At 40.3% G+C, this 22,248-nt stretch overlaps 1 protein-coding gene across 1 annotated transcript; it reads right to left on the bottom strand.

Annotated features, from left to right (window-relative positions):
• Nucleotides 1–596: 596 nt before the first annotated feature.
• On the bottom strand, nt 597–15,245 carry MKNK1 (MAP kinase interacting serine/threonine kinase 1). Its single transcript, XM_009070200.1, has 11 exons — nt 15,149–15,245; nt 14,507–14,604; nt 12,970–13,049; nt 11,469–11,542; nt 8,105–8,209; nt 5,030–5,085; nt 4,364–4,459; nt 3,214–3,408; nt 2,422–2,586; nt 1,751–1,794; nt 597–825 (listed from the first exon to the last, which is right to left on the bottom strand). The coding sequence occupies exons 1-11, from the start codon at nt 15,243–15,245 to the stop codon at nt 597–599; spliced, it is 1,239 nt and encodes a 412-aa protein (XP_009068448.1).
• Nucleotides 15,246–22,248: the final 7,003 nt, after the last annotated feature.

The following is a 22,248-nucleotide window of genomic DNA, read 5'->3' as shown; positions in this document are numbered from 1 at the left end:
AAAGAGCCACCCAGTCCTCTTCACCTCTAAAAGCCTGAGCCATCCTTGCACCTTTACAGTATCATCCTCATTCAACTGATGCCCAGTGAAGGTAATGGAGACAGATCTACCCAGTCATCACCTTTTTGTTTCCTGAGTCTACAGAAAGAGAAGGGCACTGTTGGTTGATAACAGTCCCTGCTGCTGACACTAACAGCAGCACCTTCACGATGTGCCATCAAGGAGAGCAGCCATTGGCAGGGAGAGACTTGATGCTCTGCTAGGCAAAGCCTATTTGTTCCCTGATGTTTTCAAGTTCACATTTTAAAGCGTGCTCTGCTAAGAAGAAAATGAGGAAAACTTTAGTGATTTATCACCTCGGATAATACAGCAGCAAACCCATCTTCTGCAGTTTAAAAACATCAGTTAAATTATCTTAATGCACAAAAACTGACAGGCAAAAAACATTCCCATAAAAAGCTGTCCCCTTAAAGTTACAAGTCACATCACAAGAGCAAGCTTCTAATCAAAGTGTCAGAAGCAGAGAAGCTTTTATCAGTACTGAAAATCCAAATAAGAACACAGGCTGATCTTGCCACCCATAGCAGGAAAGAAGTTTAAAAGGCTTTATGAGGAACTGGCTGAAAGTCACTGTTTTTGGTGGCGTGTGCCATCGCTCTGCGCTTGGCGAGGCGTGACTTGGACGGAGGGGAGAGCTTCATGGAGCACACAGCACGGGCAATGCTCTCCTGCTCCACGCTCAGCTCGCTCTCGTGCTGGGACAGCTGGCGGTTCAGGGCTATAGCCTCAGCAGCAAACAGGGTCAGGTCTTTTGTGCTACTGTTCCTGTCAAGGGAAAAGGAGAAAGCAGGTACAACACAGACACAGTCACTCTACCCAGTTACCCTCACAGCAGAATATTAAATTCCAACCACATTTATTTCTCCTATAAAAATATCAGCCACAGCAGGCAAAATGACCAGTTTGCATCTATCCTCACTGAGAGGATCAGTAATGCATGACAAAACCACTTTGGATTCTGGAAATAGTCATAGGTCTAGTCCTTGTTCTGCCAAGGACTTACAATGTAAACCTGGGAAGCCACTTGAGATGTTGTGCTTAATTTTCACATGTTACCACAGGGGATGGGCTGATGGGGCAATACTGTTGTCTTTCTTCAGAGAACTGCAGTCCCACTAAAATCGCAGCTCTAGCTTAAGGAAATACATTTCTGATGGGAATTACCAGTGGCAGACATGGAAATAGAAACAGAGATGGGTGACTCAGGCTCTGACATACAGAATCTGCCATCAAATCACTTCAAATGAGGCTTGCCCATCTCACAGTTAAATTGATACTGTGATTACCACCAACTACAACGAAATTCAGATCTGAATGTATGTTTATGATGATTATTCACTCATCAGAAAGTAGTCTCTGGATAGCACATGCCTTTATGCCTCCTTCTCCCCCTCCTGGGCAGCAAACTGCCAAAACCATCATTATGTCTTGTCTAAGAACACCACAGGAATCCACTCTAATGCTTTTCCAACAAACAAACAAGATTAGATCCTAAGAAAAAACAGAGCTTTAATATTTCTGATGCTCTTAACAAAGTTAGTGTTGCTTGTTTACAAAGTTCCACTCTCAACAAGATCAACAGGGATCTTACCCCCTCATTTGTCACCTCCTCTCTCTCTCTCACACATTCGTTCAGTAATAATTCTTGCCAAGTTTACAGACAATCAGGGGGAAAAAAAAAAGATCTTACCTTTGAAGAACTTGAGGAGTGGGCAATCCCCTTTCAGGAGCCTGCTAGAAGAAGCAGTTAAGAAAAGTTGGTTACAGATGAGCAGCTGGGAACCAAGCTTTCCCAAGTGAGTGACAAAAACCAGGTGACTCCCCCAAGTCTTTAAAACAGATATGGCCCATGAACTAATTCACTGCAGGTTTACAAATCATTGTTTTTTTACAAAACATATTTCATAATCTGTCTCCTCTCACAAGGATATTTCACTGCTTGCAGGTACAAGACTACAGCTTTGGAATCTCTCCTGAGGGTCCATTCCTTCATTCCTGACCTGGGAACTATAGCAAAAGAGGACACTGCTGTTCTTTTAAAACCATATCTACCAGCATTCTGCATTACTGCACTAAAGAGTACCACAGTAATTTGTGTACTGCACTGCTTGGTATGCACAAGAAAGCTATTTAAAATGCACAAAGCAATTATTAAAAAACCCAAACCAAACACTTAAAGGTTGACAGATTCATCCAAATATTTACCATACAGAAAAAACCAAAGCTGCTGTGTATCATTTAATTAATCAAGATGAGAGCACTAAAACACAATGACTATTAAAAGTTCAGAGACATGGAACAGCTTGCTTGTCATTCTGAAAGAATAACAACCCTTAGAAAAACATAAAGGGGGATACATACTCCTTGAACCCACGAATGTTGCAAAACTTGAGCAGCACTAAGTCGTTCTTTGGCGTCACAAACCAGCAGCTTTGAGATGAGATCTTTGGCCTCAGAGGATATATGTGACCAGTCCTTGTCAGGAAACTCATACTTGCCTTCCTGAATGCTCTCAAAAAGCTTGTTCTAGTAAAGGAAAATTTCTTAAATTGAAATGCAGTGCAACCAAAAGACTTCTCAGGTGAGACTCCTCTCACTCACTTCTATTCGCCTAATGTGGAGGGTGACAAACGAAGCCACTCAGTCTCCTTGGGCAGCCATGGAGAGTGACAGGCATCAATGGAGAGTGATTCAGTGCATCCTCAGATGGACATGGTACATTGTCTGCTGAAAACACCTTCCCCTCCCACTCACACCAGGGCAGCTAAAGTACTCCGTTTTCAGAAGGAATAAATTCAGACCCTGCATGGTGACTCTCATAAGGCTCAACTTGTATCTGAGGAACTGCAGCAATGACCATAAACCAGATTAAGATTCACAGAACACAGGAAGATTGCAGGGCTGGGGAGAGGACGAGGAGAAACTCTAGAGGTCTTACAACAGGAAGAAAGGCAGTTGCCCAACCTTACTTTAGAAAGTGGTATCACTCAACTTCTATATTACCACCCTTAATTCTCAGTGACAAATGATCCTCCCAAATAACTGCCTGGGTCACAGACACAGCTCTCCACTGCTGACATTATGGCAAGTCTTACACCCTAAGCTCAAGGGCAAACTATGCCCTCCCCATATGCCCAGGACATGCACGTTCACCTGGCAAACTCTGCAGACTTCTCCTCTGTCCCAGCCACAGTCTGTGCCACAGTTGCCCACAAACGGGGGGTAACCACTGAGCATGATGTACAGAATCACTCCCAGGCTCCACAGGTCACATCGCTTATCATAGAATGTAGCCTCCTCCATGAAGACTTCGACGACTTCGGGTGCCATGTATTCTGCAGACCCACACTGGGAAACCAAATTCAAGCAAGTTTTCAAAGGGAAAGTCACATCAAAACAAGCTTTGCATTTATCATTTTCCTCACTTTATACCAAGTGGGTTGGTCTAAAAACAGAATCAGCCATCAGGGGCTACTGAAGATTACTGCTGGCTTTCACTGCAGGTCTGATTTTGCTATGCCAAATCCCAATTGATGCATTCCTGTCAAGGAATTGCCAAGAGCTTTGAACATTTTGTGAGCATACTGCATGAGAGAAAATTAGCATATTTCAGGTGTAAGGAGAACAAAGACTTAATAGAAGCAAAGGAGTCCTTATTGCCTTTAACAGCATCATAAGGTGCTCCATATGACTCTACGATCACTTAAGACAAGGTCAAAGCATTAATTTACATCTTTCAGGTTTTTAAATGTTATCCATTAGTTATCAGGCTTTTCAGAAAGTAAAAAAGTATATCACTGGAGGTGATTTCTGTAAGAGTCCTGCAACACTGTCAGGTTTTTCTTTCACAGTAATGCCAAAAGCATAGGACTGCAACTTCTCAAACTAATGTGTATTATAAAGCCACATGCTGATTACAAAGCTTGCACTCCCCTTAGCTCATGGGACTTAGTTACAGAACCCAAACATGGGGAAATGAACACAAAACTAAGGTTCGAACTGTCCATAAGCACCCAAAAAAAAGTGCACGAAAAGCTTCCTCATTTGACTGTGCAAGAGATGAGCAGGACCAATGTGTCACTTGCTAGCCAACAGGAGAATTAACACGCTAAGCTCCTGTGCTTTCATATATTCGTTCTATGACTGGGAAACCAAGACAGTACTTATCATACACACACTCATTTGAAACAAACTATCCACCACTGGGTGTAGTGGCAGTAAGCCCTTGAGAAGCTTTCTGGAGATAAGAGAAAATGGTTTATGGTAGCACAAAAAAAGCACAAAGCCACAATAGGTCTCTCACCGGGGTCGTTAGTTCGGGAGTGGTTATGGGAGTACAGGCACTGTTCAGCTTCACTCCGCTACCGAGATCAAAGTCACATATTTTTACTGGTGATATCTAAAAACAAAGACAAAATACAAAAAGGTCAGGAAGGCTGGGATTAATGCAATATATATGAATACATACACTTATGAAGTGGAATACCCCAGGACAGAACATAAGTAGCTAGTGAAACCCCAGTCTCTTACAGCCATCTTCTGCTCTGTGCCTTCACCTCCTCTGCCCCAGCTGCCCCACAACACCAGCATCTGATCCTGTCACATTATTTTTTTATCTGGTTAGGCAAGTGCCAGTACACATCAGGGAAGTTTGGGAACTGGTCACATAATGTGACCAGCTGGCCTGTAAATGTTGTCTGTCCATCTGGGTACTGGCTCAGAAGAGATAAGGTGCTGGGTTGTAATTGCCATGCCCTCTCTATGGTCAGTCGGCCTTTTATCTCTCAGCCAGATGTTCATATTTCCACAGCTCAAAGAATTTACTCTCTTTTAAACTTCAGTTCTATTAAATTTTGTTGAAGTTCACTACTGGGTTCAAAAGTTTTCAAGAACAGAAAAGACAAGCACTGGTTTTGGAAACCAAGTTCAAAAAAATACAGTTCAGAAGGTTACGAGACCAGAGCAGCACCTTTTCTGGAGATTCACACAGGATGTTTTCAGGCTTCAGATCCCTGTGAGCAATACCTAAACAGAGAGTTCAAATGTTCATTAGAGAGGATACTCTCCCAGTTTATTTCCTATAGCTTCTCTGTATTACAAGGTGACCTAGGAAATATTCCAGGCCTGAGTGTGTTAAACACTCCCCCCTTTAATGTAATAATTTTATTTTAAAGTGTATCTGTTAGAAGTAACTGTTGCACCCTGCTATACCTTTATCATCCTTTACTGTACATAAGAGTCTGTCACGTAAGTAAGAACCACCTAACACCAGAAAATTTTGGCTTGGCCTAAATTGATTAAGTTAATTACAACCAGCTTATTAAGATGACTGACTGATAGGAAAGTTTATTTGTTTACATAGTTTAATCAAAAGATTTTTGTGCCTTTTACAGTAAGGTCCTTCTTTCCAGATGAACCAATTGGTGGTTTGCTGAACTCCTACCAGCACAGAGAACACTTGAGACACTCTCCTCCACAAAAAGCCCTGAGTTTCCAGGCAAAAATATCCCTTTGAGCCACATACTCATTGCTGAAGCAAAAGAAAAATTACAGGTTCAGTTGGAGATGCAGAAGAAAAGCAAAAGAAAAACAAACAAAGGGTTTCTTCATTCAACTGCTATAAGAATAGGCAAACCTAACAGGGAAGCACAAAGTTATTCCTGGAATTCATATGCAAAGGTGGTTCTGCATTGCCAAAGCAGCTCTTCAAATGCCTAAACACACAAATTCTGGAAGTTCTCCATTTAATATGATCAAATTCAATGGCAAGGCAGAAAATGAGAGGCAAAAAATCAAATCAAATGAGGAGCTTGGCTGTAATTTAACTGTACTCTAGCCATGATTAAAAAAATTACACTCTAAGCACACCTGATACTACTTCAGAGGATGAGAAAGAAAATCCTACTGAACCCTAGGTAAGGGAGATTTTAACATCTTTTGTTCAGCACACTCCACAAGACATGACTTAAAATATAACATAACAGGATAGCACTGACCTAAAGGAATCAGAGCTCATAATGACACAGTCCACATTGCTCATGCACAGAAGTTGGCATAAAGAATCCAGCAAGATGGCCTGTGCTAACATTTACAGCAAATGCTGACAAAACTCCGAAGAGTTGGCTTGCCTTGCCATGGGAAACCCAACAGCATCTTTTTGTACTATTTGAATTCCAATGTCTGATTATGTAACATCTTATTTTGTGGTTGCACACAGTGCTGAGAAAACAACTGCCTTTAAACAATCCTCCAGTGGATTATTTGCAATAAAGCACACACATCCCAAGTGGGTGTAAGGTTGTATTATCATCCAGCTGAGTTTTAAACTACTCCTGGCAAAAGAATTAGCTGTCCTCATTCAAATTTTTTTTCAAGCATTTAGCTATAGCACTTCACCATTAAGCTGTGCAATAAAACTGCTTTAATTTCCTGTTTACTTTAGTGTTCTGTATGCTACTTACTAATTATTTTAATGTCACACGGAAGAACCATAAAGAGAACAATAAAATGAAAGGGGATGTAGCTTTAGCCACAGCCATGATGCTGCAAGCAGTGTTCCCATTGTCCCAGTTCACAGCAAACAACAAGCAAGCAGACTGCTGCTCTACAGCCATTTGAATGAATCACTCTCCTCTTGTTTAGGAAAAGGGGAATTAAAACTAAAAGCTCAGAGAGAACTACAGAAATTATTAGATGAGTTCATGTTAAACTTCCTTGAACAGAGTACCTAGACTTCCAGCTGTTATAGCCCTAAAACATCAAATAAGAATCTCTCCACATGCTCAGCCTAAGTTTCCCATTCCTTATCTGCCCCATATCTCAAAGTCAAAATCTTCTAAAGGCATTCAAAGTATTCAAAGAGTACTTTCTCTGAAGGCTTGAACCTGAGTTACCACACAGACAGGCTATGAAGATTGCTAGTACATGCTATTAAGATTAGAGAATCTTAATCCAAACTAAGTATGTTTCCACATTCAAATTAACTTCTCCTAACAGTCACAACATGTGACAAGATCCATATTCCTGAGGTTTACCACTTTATTCCCTATGCATTGCTACACTTTCCTTTTTAATGGGTTCAGCCTATCGAGGTGCCAGGCCTGTAAGTGCAACTCAAGCATATGAGCAGTCCTGACAAGTACAGACTGCAACTGAACACTTTTTGAACTGGGCCCAGTTACTAAACAACTTAGGCAGCAAACGTAGAACTGCTGAGATCTACGTGGCTAATCAGAATGGCAGAATAAAGGAAGAGAAAAATTTATCAAAATAAATAACCAATAAACATAGCCTCCAGTTACATGCCATACTATGCAGAGGTAGTCGCTGTAACATTAACTGAAGCTGCAAGGACTGATAATCATGACATAGGAAAGACTCTAAAGGTATCCATCACACTCAACATGAACATGTACTCTGGGATGAGCACAATGCACAGGAACTTTGAAATCAAACACAAGTACTCCCAAGTAGAAAAAGCAGCAGAACACATTAACATAAAAAACCTCTACAAACAGAATTGCTTTTAAATCTCAGCAGATTCCAAATGAAACAAGGACACCTTCAAACAAGGGCTATGGCTCACTGTAGGTCTCTCAATTTAACAATGGAGGACTTAAATGTGGAGAGCAAAAGCTACTGCAAACAAATGGGTCTTGTAACCAACACAAATTCTGAATAAATACAGAAAAGTGTCTGTGTAGACCTGAAAGAGGAGGAAATTAAAAACAATATTAGCTCCCTTTTGAGTAACCTTTACATGGTGGCTTAGGTAACAAGACTAAGCAAACAGACTCAACCCTACTGTTAATTCTCCCTGGATGCAGATTTAACTTTTCTTCTTGAAAAGGCTATAGCATCTTAACACAGCTGATTACTTAGAATATCACATTATTAAAATAGCATTACAGAGGAAAACAGCTTAAGTCATCTCATATTGCTGTAAACAGAAATGCTAGCAAAGGCAAACTACTTACAGATTAATGTGCTTCATGACCTAAGTGTACAACATCAGCTAGTAAAGGTGGAAACAGCTTGCACTTACCTTTAGTATGAAGAAAATCCAGAGCAGAGGCAATATCTCTCACCACTTTGCTAGCTTCTCGTTCATTGAAGTGCTTCCTCTTTTGTATATGGGCCAGGATTGAACCTGTCAGAGTACCAGGTGAAAGGGAAAACCTCAGTAAGAAAGCTGTCCAGGCTGAGAAAAGGCTTTGCCAATACACAGACAAAAATGCAATAGCCACTACTAGTCTGCCATAAAGGGAGAGCTGATCTCAGTGTGAACAGGGCCAGAAGTCATTTAGAAAAGTTATTTGCAACTAATACTCCATCCTAGTATGTTTACGAGACAGACACTGAAGTGTCACAATCCCATGTTCTCGGATGAAAGGAGCCCCAGAAAATAATGATGTGATGAACTAGTTCCAAGTGTCATGAATCCATAACCTCATTTCTCATTTTTCCTAACAGCCTTTCACAGCAGGCAAGTTCTGTGGACCAAAGAGGGGAATGACCAAAAAGAAAAAGGTGTAACTGAGCAGCTTCAATACTCAAGTGTGCTAGAACATAATTTTCAAACTGTGCAGCTCTAGTTTAAGCACAGCACGAATAGCAATCACTTTTTACTGCCCCAGCACACAACTGGCCTGTTTTCCACACACTGTGAACAGTAGAAACTTGCTAATAGCACTAGTAAAACTCAAACATCAGCTAAGGATGTACATAGCACTACAGCAAAACCCAACCTCCCTCAGGTCACAGGTAGTCATGATTGAACAAACTCTCCTCATTTTGTAGAATGTCACCATTGAAACCCTGCACTGAAAGTCAAGAATATATTTGTGTGTGTGTGTGTGTCAACACCATCAAAGCCAAAAGAGATTTCCCCTTTAAATACACATTACAATTCTCACTGACATGAAATCTGACAAAAGACCTCTCTAACTGGAACCTACTGAAGGGCTGGTAGCTTGCAGGCAGAGCCCCACTGGTATCCCTTTAAAAAAGAAAAAAGGGAAATTTGATTCCTTATCTTCTTTAAATGAATTCAATCAATCTGCTCAGATTAAAAACATCTTTAAAAACTCAATTACATGTAGTCCACAGAGATTCAAGCCCCCTAAATAGCCTTACTACTGCCTTCCGTTTTCCTACTCAGAGAGGTATACTTATAAAAGTAATCAGGCAGAGACATCCAAGAAGGTACTGCTATTTGTTATTAGCCCCAGTGCACTAAACATTTTCTGTCTCAGGTGACTTAATTTTTATTATTTGGTTCTTGATGTGGAAGGAAATCTCCCATTGGGAAATTCCTATTCTTATACCATCAGTGCTGCTGTCACTGCTCCACAGCAATGACTCAGAGAGGGAACAGGAAGGACAGTCAAAAAGAAGAGAGATGGACAAAAGACTCCTCAGATATGTCTCAGATGGGTGGAAGAAGGCCACTTTGGACCAGGTTATTAGATTTCAAATACAGAAAGTTTCCCTTGGCAAAAACACCACTTTCTAGTTTGCTGCAGATTTCTTAAGGGCACAGAGTTCAAAGGGTTTTCCTGGCGTAATTGTTCTTTGCACCTTTAGAAAGCAATAACCGTTGTTCAGTGTTTCCATCCCCACACTTCAGGAAACAATACTGAGCCACCTGAAGTGCTCATTTCACTCCACAGGTTTATTTCAAATTACTTTTCTAAGTAGAGCTGGTGTTCAAACTCTCTCAGATAAGAATTATATCAATATCAATGAAAACACACTCTACTGACTTAATATTCAGCCCACGTAGAGAGTTCTCACAAAGAAAGAATAGCAGGTCACTCCTGCCACAGTTGTTGCCATCTCTCCAGTATTCAGAGAGAAAGCATCATATAGCACTTCCCAAAATGCATTTTAGAGGGGGGAAAAAAAAAGCAGGATGAGGCTCTTAAGTCATGCAAGTTCAGTATAATAATCTGGCTTCAAACTCTTTCAATTATAAAATGCTGTCAGACAAAGACAAGGACAAGGACTCCTGCATACACAGTGAACTGAACACACAGATAAAACAGGAGCAGAACTCCTTCAGTCTCTACAGCTACAGGAAGGCAAAGTTGAAAATGGAAAGCCCAAACTACCTACAGTGTTGGAGCATAACATCAGTCTCCAAGACTGGAGTTACTAAAGTAAGGCTTGCATTGAAGATTAATGCTCTCATTCTTGCTAGCTGTGTCACTCACAACAGAATCTCTAGTGCATCAGAGGCTGATCTGACCCCTAATTCCCATTATTTCTTTCTTCAAACCCACATACCTAACACTTCAAATACTGATTTTTTCAAAGAGAAAACTAGCCCCAGTCCTATCTGACCACTGTAAAAACAGTAATTAAGAGACCAAAGAAGGTGTAGCAGCCATGAAGGAACACTGACAACTACAGACTCACAGCCAAAGAGGGCTAACTAATGGAAGAACATGGAGATAAGAAAATAGACAAATGCAGATGCATCTCAATCAAGTCCCATTACAGCTAATTTGTCAAAGAAGTCTGTGCATTAAGACAAAGTGTTAGAGGAAAACACAGTGAAATGATGCAGTAATTTTGAGAGAAGGTAAACAAAAGCTTTTACTCAAGAAAAACACGCATTCTTCTCTTTAAAAAATAGTTCTGCATCTATGCAGAAAGAATCTGTGTTTCTTCCACATGTAGTTTGCTACTGAAAACCTTCTTGACCTGAGACAATAGATGATGTTCTATGGATAGAAGTATACACCTTCAGAAGCTCAGTTTCTCTTTGAAGGGTCAGCCACACTTAACCCAGGGTTTTGCACACTAATTAGTGGTACTGTAATTATACTCAATGCAGACAAATGTGAGGAAATCCACACAGTGCTTGATGCACCCTTCCCATTCCCCAGGTGAGTGCTGTGTGCTGGAACCCAGTGACCACTCAGGTTCACTTGATGGGCCCTCAAGCACCCACAAGAACACTGCTTCACCATTATAGCGACCTCAGGCAGAATGAAGATGATTTTCATAGCAGTGCTCCATGAGTGTCAGGAACCAAAGTCAACCCTACATCAAGGGAAAATACTGGAGTATATGGATGCTGTACTAGGATCATGCATAATACCTGACATACTGTGTCTCCCCCCTTGCCTTAAGGTAATAACTAACCTACTATATTTCAAACCTTCTACTTAAACAGAGTTGACATTTCCATCACTTAACTACAGAAAAGGATTGCAAATGCATGACCAGACCCATCAATACTCAAGAATAATCAAACTTCTAGCTTTGTATAGTATTTCCTCTACTTCTTGTCTTGAAATTCTCAAGCATTTAAAACAAGCTTTTCACTTTCTACTTTAAAACACTGAGATAAATGGGACCAAAAGGATTCAATGAACAGAGGCACAGTTTCTGCACAGTACCTCCTCGCAGCTTCTCAAAGACAAGGTAGTATCTTGCGTCATCTTCAAAAAATTCTATTAACTCCAAAATATTCCTTTAAAAGAAGAAACAAGAAAAGGGAAATAGAATAAACAAGTACAGAGTGTACACACAATAATAAAGTTTCAGTATGGATAATTAGGAAGTGCCAGAAGTAACCAAAACTGAAAGCTCTAATTAAACAAGCTGCTTTGGTTGCCTATGGCATCAAAACCACATTTCCAGCTCACACTGAATTTAAGCATGGGAAACAGATCAAACACTAAAATCAGACAAGATTGTGAGAGTTCTGCTACTGCTCAATTGACAGGAAGATAACTGGTAATAGGTTGTATTTAATAATTCAGAACATTGCATCTGTGCTGTAGGCAGAATTTAAAAAAAATATTAAATTTGCAATCTTTCTCTCTGGAAATCACAAAGCAAAACACACAGGGCTCAAAGCAGACAGGCATCTGTCAAAAGGATATTAAATCCAGTGCCTTAGTTGCCATTTTTAGACTAACTCCTGTGTCAGTCATGTACAGTCTTTGCAGCACAAACTCCCCAAGTTGTCTTGAGAATGTCAAACATCTAAGTCACAATTTTCTACAATTAATAGTACACACAAAACCCAAATTCTGTATGTGGACATGAGAGCTTGAGCCTTTCATCAGCTGTGTACTGGATGACCACATGCTCTTAACCTCACAAGAGAACAAAGACTTAATCTGTTCCTCCATAGCACAACATAAGCCCAAGATTTTGATGAACAAATTTGTTTTTAAATTATCTCGCTATGTTATACTGAGAATTTGTAAAATAAGGCTCAATAAGCTGCACAATTATAATATATGTAACAGCTGTTGTACACATTCTAGATTAACAGACATCTAAAAGTAGTCTCAGAATTGGCTTAAACTCATCCCAGAGCATGATGCCGGTGCCTGGCACAGCTTTTCCTCCTCTTAAGACATGAGTAGCAGCTTTAAAGTTGCTTCATCCTTTGGCTACATGAAGTCAGCATACATCCAAGTGAGAACTAAATTAGCTTTCGGCTGACCTAGGAGTTCCAGTGCAAAAGCAGAAAGGGCTGACACAAAGAGGAAGATGAACCACACATGAGGGAAAGGAATGGCAAGACTTCCTTTCAACAGCAGCTGGTATCAGGTTAGCTTTTGCTGATAGTGAAATCACAGGGGAGAGTGTCAAAATACTAGTTCCTCATTTGGACAAAAGCCATGCGTCACTGAAGCACATCCAGGCTACACTGACCTGGCTGCTAATTGAGTTATGTAACTTTTAATCTGTAAATAGTTCCCCTAAATTTCATGGATAAGAGAAGGGGAAATTCTTATTTTGAGCAGGTCAAGTCTAGATTAACTAACTGGTTTTAAGGAGACTACCACAAAGCTTCTAACCTTGTCACACACACAAGAGGCTTAAAAAATTGAAAAAAATCATCAAGATTCTTTAAATAAACAAAGAAAAGACTATACTCACTTGTTACCCTGACACTGGTACAGTGTTTCTATTTCACGAAAAACACGACTCCGGCTGTGCCCAGCATTTTTTTCAATGATCTGTGAACAGAGAGAGAGCTCGTATTTTAAAAAGTACTGCAGAACTGTGCATGTGGCTCTGGACTTAGGTAACTGCTCCAAGGCTTGAATCTCAGGCATGCCCACCCTAGAGAAACACTCCAACTTTGTTTGTTTATTTCATTTCTCATCTCACATTTATTTACAGAGCAGAGCAGTGTCAGCAGAGTCCTGGAAGGCATTCAAAGGACAAGAGAAATTAGGACAGGAAGAGAAGATAGGAACTAAACCCACATGTTATACAGCCACTGACCAGTTACCACAAGCTTCTTCGTGCACCATTTTAACTCCGCAATGTGCAGAGCAGGATATCCTTTTGAGTTGTAATAAAAATATACTTGAATCACATCAGCCACCAGAACAGTCAAAAAGAAGAGATTTGTCATTATAGGTATTTAAGGAAAAAGTACCAAATTCACCCCAAAATGAGAGTTTGGTTCATAGTGTAAACTTTATGGAGACCCAATAATAGAACCTACTGTATTAAAGAAAAAATACACTAAATCTCAGAGCCCTTGTGTGCTGTCAGAAGTCACCTTCCTTCACGCAGTCCTCAAGCTGACAGAGGGCAAGAAAAAGGGCTTTCCACAGAGACCAATACTGAATGATTCCTACATAAATTGAAAGCTCATGACATTACCACAAATATCACCACCATCTGTATCCAGTATTGGTTTCATATTTTCACACCTTGAGTTCTCTGGTGCAGAACAGGCAACCATTCACCAGTACTACATGGGGCTTGGTATCTGATCACATCTAATTCATAATGCACAGTTTATTTCAGACTTTCAACCTCAACAGTTTTACAAAGTACAGACAAAATTACAGCATCTATAGAACTAGATTTTTAAAGGGACTTAAAATTTTGTGCCTATGTTTTTTAAAAAGCTTTCCTATTGCTACTACTTGTGTTTGTAAATAAATGAGGGACTCAGGATAACCACAAATCTGTGAGTCCTCATACTTAATGTAATGATATTACAGAAGATTCACCTCTGTCAAAACATAAGAAACAGCTTTACATGAATGGCAGCAGTAGCTGATGCTCTCTGAACTCAGAGCAGCACCCAAAAGCTTGCATTATTAGGTAGGCTATGCTGTATAATGACTAAGCCTCTTCTTTTGTAAGAAGAGAGAAAAACTGGTGGGACTACAATCAAATCAGGGCATGAGAGGAAAGCTTACCCTGAGATCTAAACATCACACAGTGATTGACTACTTGTGACTTCTATCTGCAGCTGATACAAGGTTCACTCTGGACATGATACTTAAGACAACAGGTTATTTCAACAATCGTAAAAAAGGTTCATTTCAAGCACCAAAAATTTCCTAAATGGTTGTGCTATTACCCACTCTATTACAGGTTCTCACTGAGATACTAGGACAGAAAAGACACATTACCAACAGAAGTGATCCTGCTTTTCCTCTATACTTACTTTCACTGCATATTCTTTCCCAGTTTGGAGGCTGACAGCACCCTGAACTTTAGCATATGCTCCCTCACCAAGGAGCTCAGCAGTCAGCTTGTACAAGTCTGCCGAAGAAATCCAGCAGAAAGGACACATCAGTCAAAGCATTTCAGTGAACAACATCAAGATGAGCTACTTAACTAATGAGCATCCCTCAGATTTATGCAGTGTTAAGGTAGATATGCCACTCTTAACTGTGCACCATTTTTCACTTCCTTCTTGCAAGTTCCAAGAAAATTAAGAGTAAACCTCAATCCAGCTTTGTCTATATTTTGCTTACAATGCTTCACAGTATTTCTGCTCATATCTACTCAATCAAAACATTTTGACATCAGCACTGTTCCTACAAAAATCCCTCACCCAAACACATGCAAAACCTCCAATGAACAAAACCACCCAATCCCACACCAAAACAGATTATGAATAGGATTCAGACTTCACCACTAAGAGGAAAAAAAGAAACCAAAGACCAAAACATGGGGGATGAAGAAAAACAGAAGTGTCAACTTATAATGTTTGTGAAACAGCAATGTTTAGCTAAGAAAACCAGGAAGAAGAGCAGAGGCAAAGCAGACCATTACAATTTAAAGCTTATAAGCTGTCACCAACCTTCAAACTTCCCAGGGACATGATCTGTGGCTCTGGTTCTTTTTTTCTTTTTCCTTTTCCCGCTGTCTGCAATGGGGAGAGGCTGACTGCTAACCATCTCTGTGTGGCAGAACAGAAAGGAGACTTTAGCAATTAATTACTTCAGGAGATAATGCACATGCTCTTGTGTGTTTATGATCTTATCTATCCAAAAGTTTCTCTGCTTGTCTTTATCACAGGCTGCCACCTCTTCTCCAAATATCAGAGGAAATCTAAAAAGACAATTTAGGTGCTAATTAACAGTTCTGGGGATGTTACATAAACAAAAGCAAAAACAGGAGGAAACAATTACACATCTATACTGAATCCTCTTCTCACAGCACAGTAAGGCAAAGCACTGGAATAACCTCATTGACAACCACCACGAGCTGCCCACAACAGAACACATGCCCTGATACAAGGCAGGATTTACAGCCCTCACAAGGACACTATTCTCTGAGCTATTCTACTGGTTTACAGATTTTTTCAAATTGGCATAAGAAAATGAGCCTCCAGAACAGCAGGAAGGTGTGGGGAACTTTGGAACCACCCAGTGAAACAAAGAAACGACAAGATTTAACAGGTCAGAGGAGCAATCTAGGTCAGTTTATGCTGCCAATAGGCGAAAAAGAAAACCATTTCTCACAGCACCATAATGTGCCTTTCTAAACCACAGATCAGCAGATAATTTATTTATGCTCAAAACCAAGCAGTGTTTATGGCATTTAGATATTTTTCCTGCATTACTAGCTGCAGATCCTACAAGAGCTTAGTCAGAGATAACAATTCACTGATGCAAGATGATATGGCAGAAAAAAACACCTGCATATTGTTATCGAAGGCCTAAATAAAAACACTACCATACACTTTGTACAGCTAACTTATCTCCAAAAGGTTAAATGATTCCACCCTACACTCACATGAGCACTTCCCCACACCAGTCATATCCTGCCAAATTGGCCCTAACAGTTTAACATCTTAGCTCAAAGTCTTCCAGACAGTGGCAAAGTGCTGCCAAGACATTTTACAGCCAGGAGGATTTCTGAGTAAATTCATTATTAAAGATCTTGTACCACAGAAAAAAAAATAAAACCACAGAAATGGTGTAATTATGAGAACACTGGTAATGAAAGAAGAGCAAGTCCTAAAAACAAGAATGACAAGAAAATTTCTGTCAATGCTCCTTTAACAGAGATTGTGAATAACAGGGTTTCTGCCTTTCACTGTTTCTAAAGTACTCTTAAAACATGGGAGAAGCTCCAAGGCAGAAAATATTGCACAACAATCCACAAGTACATGAAATACCTTTTCTTTGCTTCATTGCAGTTTTCTTGTCAACGCCTGTCAGTAAAAGCTATTATGAGTATCACTTACAACTCACATGTCTGAAAATTTAAGACAAGTGTATTTTTAAGTCCTTGCTCTTTAACAACTTACTGAAACACTTCAAAAATGCATCACTCAAAGCCTCAAGACAATAGTAAACCCTCATTTTCAACTCTTAGGCAGAATGTGTTCAGAAATCATCATGATGGATGCCATATGTGACTTTTAAAATACAGTAAAATACAAACACGTTTTACCAACTTCTGAAGCAGCAGCTTCTTTGCAACTCAAACTGACACACACAGTTTTGAGTTTTACAATAAAGAGAAGGCTAGCCTTTGAGTGTTAGTTCCAGCTCTCTTCTTCTTTTTCAATTCAGCCTGCATTAGAAGTTATTCAGAACTGGGATTGAAATGACACACATGAAGGTGCTCAGAGATAGGGATGCTCTGCCTGAAGGAGGTGCTTGATTTCCACAAGGTGTCAACAAGTCATTTTAATGACCTGACCTTCTGTAAGTCATACCAAGACAGGTTCTATTCCATTTCAAATATCACAGGGTGTGAGAGCTTCTAACATGAAAAACTAGCACAAAACCAGGGTATGAATCCTGTATCTTAGCAGAGCTGACCTATTTCTTCACAACCACCTCCTGCACTCTACCAGTTGGCTATATTTGCAGTCTGCTGTTCAGTAACTCACTGCATTATTTCAATTCCCTTTAGTATGACTCAATTCCTAAATTAGAGACCTGCTTCCCTGAAACCAGGAAGTTCACTAGTCATGTATACAGAAACCAGATTATTGAAGAGTTGATGTTTTTAACTTACATAGTCTTGACCAAATTTGCTATCAGACTACAGCATGAAACATTTGCTGTATTAGATTCTTATTACTGTTCCGGTCTGTGATTTCACACTGGTGTGTTCACTTCTGCCAAAACAGCTTTTCCTTGAAAAGGTATCACAACTTCATTCTCATCACTCTCTCTGTTATAATGAACAGGTACTTAAGAAAGACAAAAAAATGCCTTTAGTCCAGCCAAATGCCTTAGAGATTTTTCAAGCTTTCAAATAAATGCTTCTTTTCTGTGACAGTATAACCAAAGAGTTTCTGAAGACACTGAAAGACAGTGTGCCTCAACTATCCAAGCAATGCTGAGGTGTTCTGCATACTGCAGTAGTACCTCACGTGACAAGGACACTACAGGCTCTGAGGCAGCTCATCCTCTCAGAGAGCTTAGGGACTGGCTGAACTGCCCTGCAAGGAAATGGCCCATGGACACATCAGGTCCAAGATAAATGTCTAACTGTTGTCATTTTAGGTCATTTTACAGTGTGGCCTGAAGCACTGAACACCTGCTTCCACTAAACCAACTTGTCCACTCACTTTATAATCTATTCTGGCTGAGCGCAGAGAGGTGGGAGTAGAATAATACTTTGTGTTCAGAGCAGACTAACCAAGCCTATGATAAAGAGCACTTCTTACATCCCTCTCAACCATAACCATCAGACTGTTCTCCAAGAATTACTGTCTGAATAGCAGTCTGACAAGAGCTGAAGAAATAGGGAACAGTTTAAATTCTTATCTGTCCTCCTCCTCCAGTCAGGTTAGGATTACTGCTAACAGGGTAATGTAACCCAGTAAAATCCACACTGTAAGCAAAAAGAGAGCAAATTTATGTCTTAGCTGCAGTTTTGTTGAAGCTCTAAATTTTATTATCATAACTGTAATTCAGTGTTGAGGCAATATTTAACACACACATTATTCAGAGCCTGTGTGGGAAGGGAGTTACAGCCTTTCCCTTCTGCTGTAAAAAAAGACTTGCAAACAAAGACAAGAGAAGAAAGAACAATTGTCACAATTTCCCTTCATGCAGACCTTAAATCATCTTTCACCTTGCATCCTAACACTCCATATACAAACATGCCAAAATCCACGACCCAGAGGTAACTCTCCCCTCATCATAATCTGCTTCCCAAAGGAAGGAAGGGTCTATTTAACAAACAGGCACACACATATACAGAAAGCACTTGGAGAACACAGTACAGATGCCTTTTTCTATTAAGAAGATGATACCTTGTTTGTGTGTGTGAACTCAACAGACAACAGCAGTTTAAGCAGAGTCCAGGTACTACCACCTGCTTCAAAACTGGGTCTTGCTTGAGCCAGGTTGTTCTGCAGATGAAAAGAAAAACCATCACACTACCATTCAGAAATGACATAAACATCATTATATACATTCAGGCAGTGCCCTGAGTCTCAAGACACATCAAGAACCTGTTGTGCTGAGCTTCATGTGAGCATCCAGCAGGAGCACACCCTTGTGCTAAAGGCTTTATAACTCTAGAGTACAGAATGCAAAGCACAGTGTTATTTCCAGCACTCCCAGAATTTCAACCAAAGAGAAGACCCTCTCATTAAAGTCTTGCAAAGGCAATGGATGGATTTATGGTGATCATTAGTTCTTGTTGTTATATCATTGGAGAACCATAGCAAGTGTAGACATAAAATACAGAATTACTCTTAATGGACAAAAATTATCATACTCCTAACCCAGATCAACACTCTGCCAAGACAAAGCACCACAACTACAGCCATAACAGCAACAACTTAGAGCATATCTTGAAACTGGTCTTGAAGACAGACAAACAGGCCCCAGCAGACCAGGAGCATGAGAATATTTTCCACAGTTGAAATCAAGTTCCTCAGTTCCATAAGCTTGACACACCTGCGACTCTCACTTGTCAAAGGTAAAAGTGTGTGCTCAAAACTTAAAGCTAAGAAACTTTAAATTTTCAGACATCCAAAGTTTTTGACAAAGAAACAAAATGGAAATGGACTTCAGACTCAATTTCCTCCCAACTCAGTGGCTCACATTGTTCTTGGACCCTCCCTTCTCCATCAACACTTTGATTCCTGTAGATATGGCTCATAATGAAACAGTACTCACTCAGCAGGTGCTGATTCCACAAAAATTGGCTAGTTGCAGGGAGCTCAGAATAATCAGAGCTGCCTTTACAAAGCAACTACATAGTGATTAACTGTGCTTGTAATGATGTACATCCAGGGAGATACAATTTGAAGAGGAAGAACACCCAATTCCTTATGACAGACCTGTGTCAAACCCAGAGACAGGTTATTTTATACTCTCTGTGTTAAGTATATTCATTTCAAATTATAAGAAGTGAGCATTCTTCATCTTCATCATTCAGTTTGTCACAGTTCTTCTTCACTGTCAGGGTTACCTTCTCATCCCACCTACAATAAAAGTTTGTTTCATTTAATCTGAATTATCCATGAAGGGATAGGAATTTAAAAACATTCCAATAGCTTCTCAAAAAGATACAGGAACATCAGCATTTTGAAATGAACATCTGAAGTCCACAGGAAACTTGAACAATCCAATTACATGAAAGAGCAAGCCTGAGGGAAAAAAAATCAATTCTGCCTTATCACAGGCGTTAGTGTAACACTCACACAGTGCAGCATCTGACACAACCCTCCTGAAATCTTTCACTCTGCTGAAAAGGTTACAGCAACTTTTTCCTTTACCTTGATACTTCTGTGAATCCCTTCTGTCACACTTTCACAAGAGCACAGTCACGTTATCTTCCACTTACGCAATTTGCAGAGTAACTTTGGCACTCTCAGCTGGACACTTCCCTTGCAAACTCAGCGTGGGATTTCTGAGGTTCTGAGTCAAACCCTCCAGCAGTGGGTGGATCTCACTTTGCAGAAGAGCACAAGGTTATATCCAACAGATTCCATCCATTGCAATTTATTACTTCACCAGGATTACTTCCAGGGAAACAGGGAGAACCTCAGTGGAGAAAAGAGCACACAGCGTTCCTTTCCTTCTGTTGGGAGAAAATGGCATATTTTAGCACACATGCTGTAGAGATGAGATGATCTTCCAAGATGTTTGTGTTTACACAGACACACACATGTCTTTAAATCATTAATTATCATTCACAAGGGCAGCAAAAAAATTGTTATCATCCCCACTGGAAAGACAAAGCCAAACAAGAGAAGCGTCCTGACCCAGGTGTGAGTTAACAAGTAGGGATAACAAGTAAGACATAAGGTGGCTTAAAAAAGACATTGCAATCTTTCTTGTTCAAGGACAACTTGGCTCCAAGGCATCCACAGGGATGTGAGGACATCATCGGGTGTATTTCAATGGGCTAGCAAATAAATGTGAATGGTGATTCTTGTCAGGAACAACATGGCTTATATATCAGTAATTGCACTGAAGATTATCTTTCCTCCTTCCACATCCAGCAGTACAGCCAAACAGGATATTTAATGCTACTGACCACTGGAAGACAGTTCATATTTAAGAGTTTCCATCACAATACAGTAGGAACTTAGCAGCAATGTTACTTTAAACTCCATCACACATATTCTAGATGAGAAAACTCCTTGCAACAGTAGTTTGACTTTACTTAAAGCTTCTCCACCCCCTAGAACGCCTTAAATTAAGGAAACAATGTAAGTTCTGAGGGCCCCTCACTAACCAGCAAGCTGCTTACTCTCTTCTACGTCTGATGGCACCAACAACTCTCACAAGACTGTCTCTGCATCACCAGTGAGCTCCTCTAACCCCACTCAGCTCCCTTGCTAGTCTAAACCAAAGAGCAAAACTTCTTAGAAGAGAACTTTTTATTTCATACAGAGACAAGATAAGTATTTCCTGCTCTTGCTCCACACCCCACAAATGATCAATCAGATAATCACATTTGTCACTGGAAAAAAGCTACACAACATACACCCATATTAGCAAACAGCCTTGTCTGGAGAAGTTAATCTAACTAAATGTATTGTTAAAGTTTAAAGCAAGACTGACTTTTCTTCATTTTCCCCTCCTCTCTACTTTCAACCCTAAAATTAACAGTCATTAAACTCCAATGCATTGTCACATTCAATGTCACACAAAATTTGTAACAGTGTTTTAACAGTGTTACCAGGAAGGTACTGGAAGGTGAGAGGAAATTCCTCACAACAGCAAGTACTTGTTTTTAAAGGATTAGGAGTACTGATGCAGCACTCATACTGTGAAATAACATCATAGAACCACTTTGGTTGGAAAAGACCTTTAAGACTATCACCAAGAAACTTTCAAGTGTCCAAGGCACCTAAATCCACTTTACCTGGAAGGCTGCCAATACCAAACCCAAATACCTTTAGAACTGCAGTGGGCGAGGTTCAGCTCTACAAGAGTGTTTTGCCTTGCTTCCATCCAGCACCTGGAAGGCATTGAAGAGGAGCTCTGTTTTTTGGGGGGAAATAAACAAAGGAGCCAAACTAGTTGTTCAAAGTTATCAGAATATACATTAACCTTCCCAAGCTAATTGTATAGGTATAAAGATATAAAATTGTATGATAAAGAGGATTTTAGACACTGTCAGCTCATAGAAGAGGAAAAAATTCAAAGCAGCTTTTTATATTTCTAAACAAACCTGACACTTCACAAACAAGTAAGTGTCAGAGGTGCCAGGGCAACGGGCTGGGGTTTGGCTATCGCCTGCACTGCTGGCACAGCAGCAGAGCTGTCCCCAGCGCTGTCCCACTGCCGCTCCTGCCTCGGAAGGTCACCCTGGGCAGGCTCACACACACCGCAAATACGCGCCAGGCAGAGCGGCAGTGCCCCCCGCGGGGGCTCACAAGTCTCATCGCTTTATGACGAATGAAAAACACAAGAAGAACTCAAAAGATTTCGCGTGGCCACATCTAGGAACGTGTCCATTCGCCTT

Source organism: Acanthisitta chloris, unplaced genomic scaffold (assembly GCF_000695815.1).
Source record: "Acanthisitta chloris isolate BGI_N310 unplaced genomic scaffold, ASM69581v1 scaffold22442, whole genome shotgun sequence".
NCBI lineage: Eukaryota > Metazoa > Chordata > Aves > Passeriformes > Acanthisittidae > Acanthisitta > Acanthisitta chloris.
The sequence above is the reverse complement of the archived record's forward strand: the minus strand, read 5'-3'. Positions and strand labels throughout refer to the sequence as shown.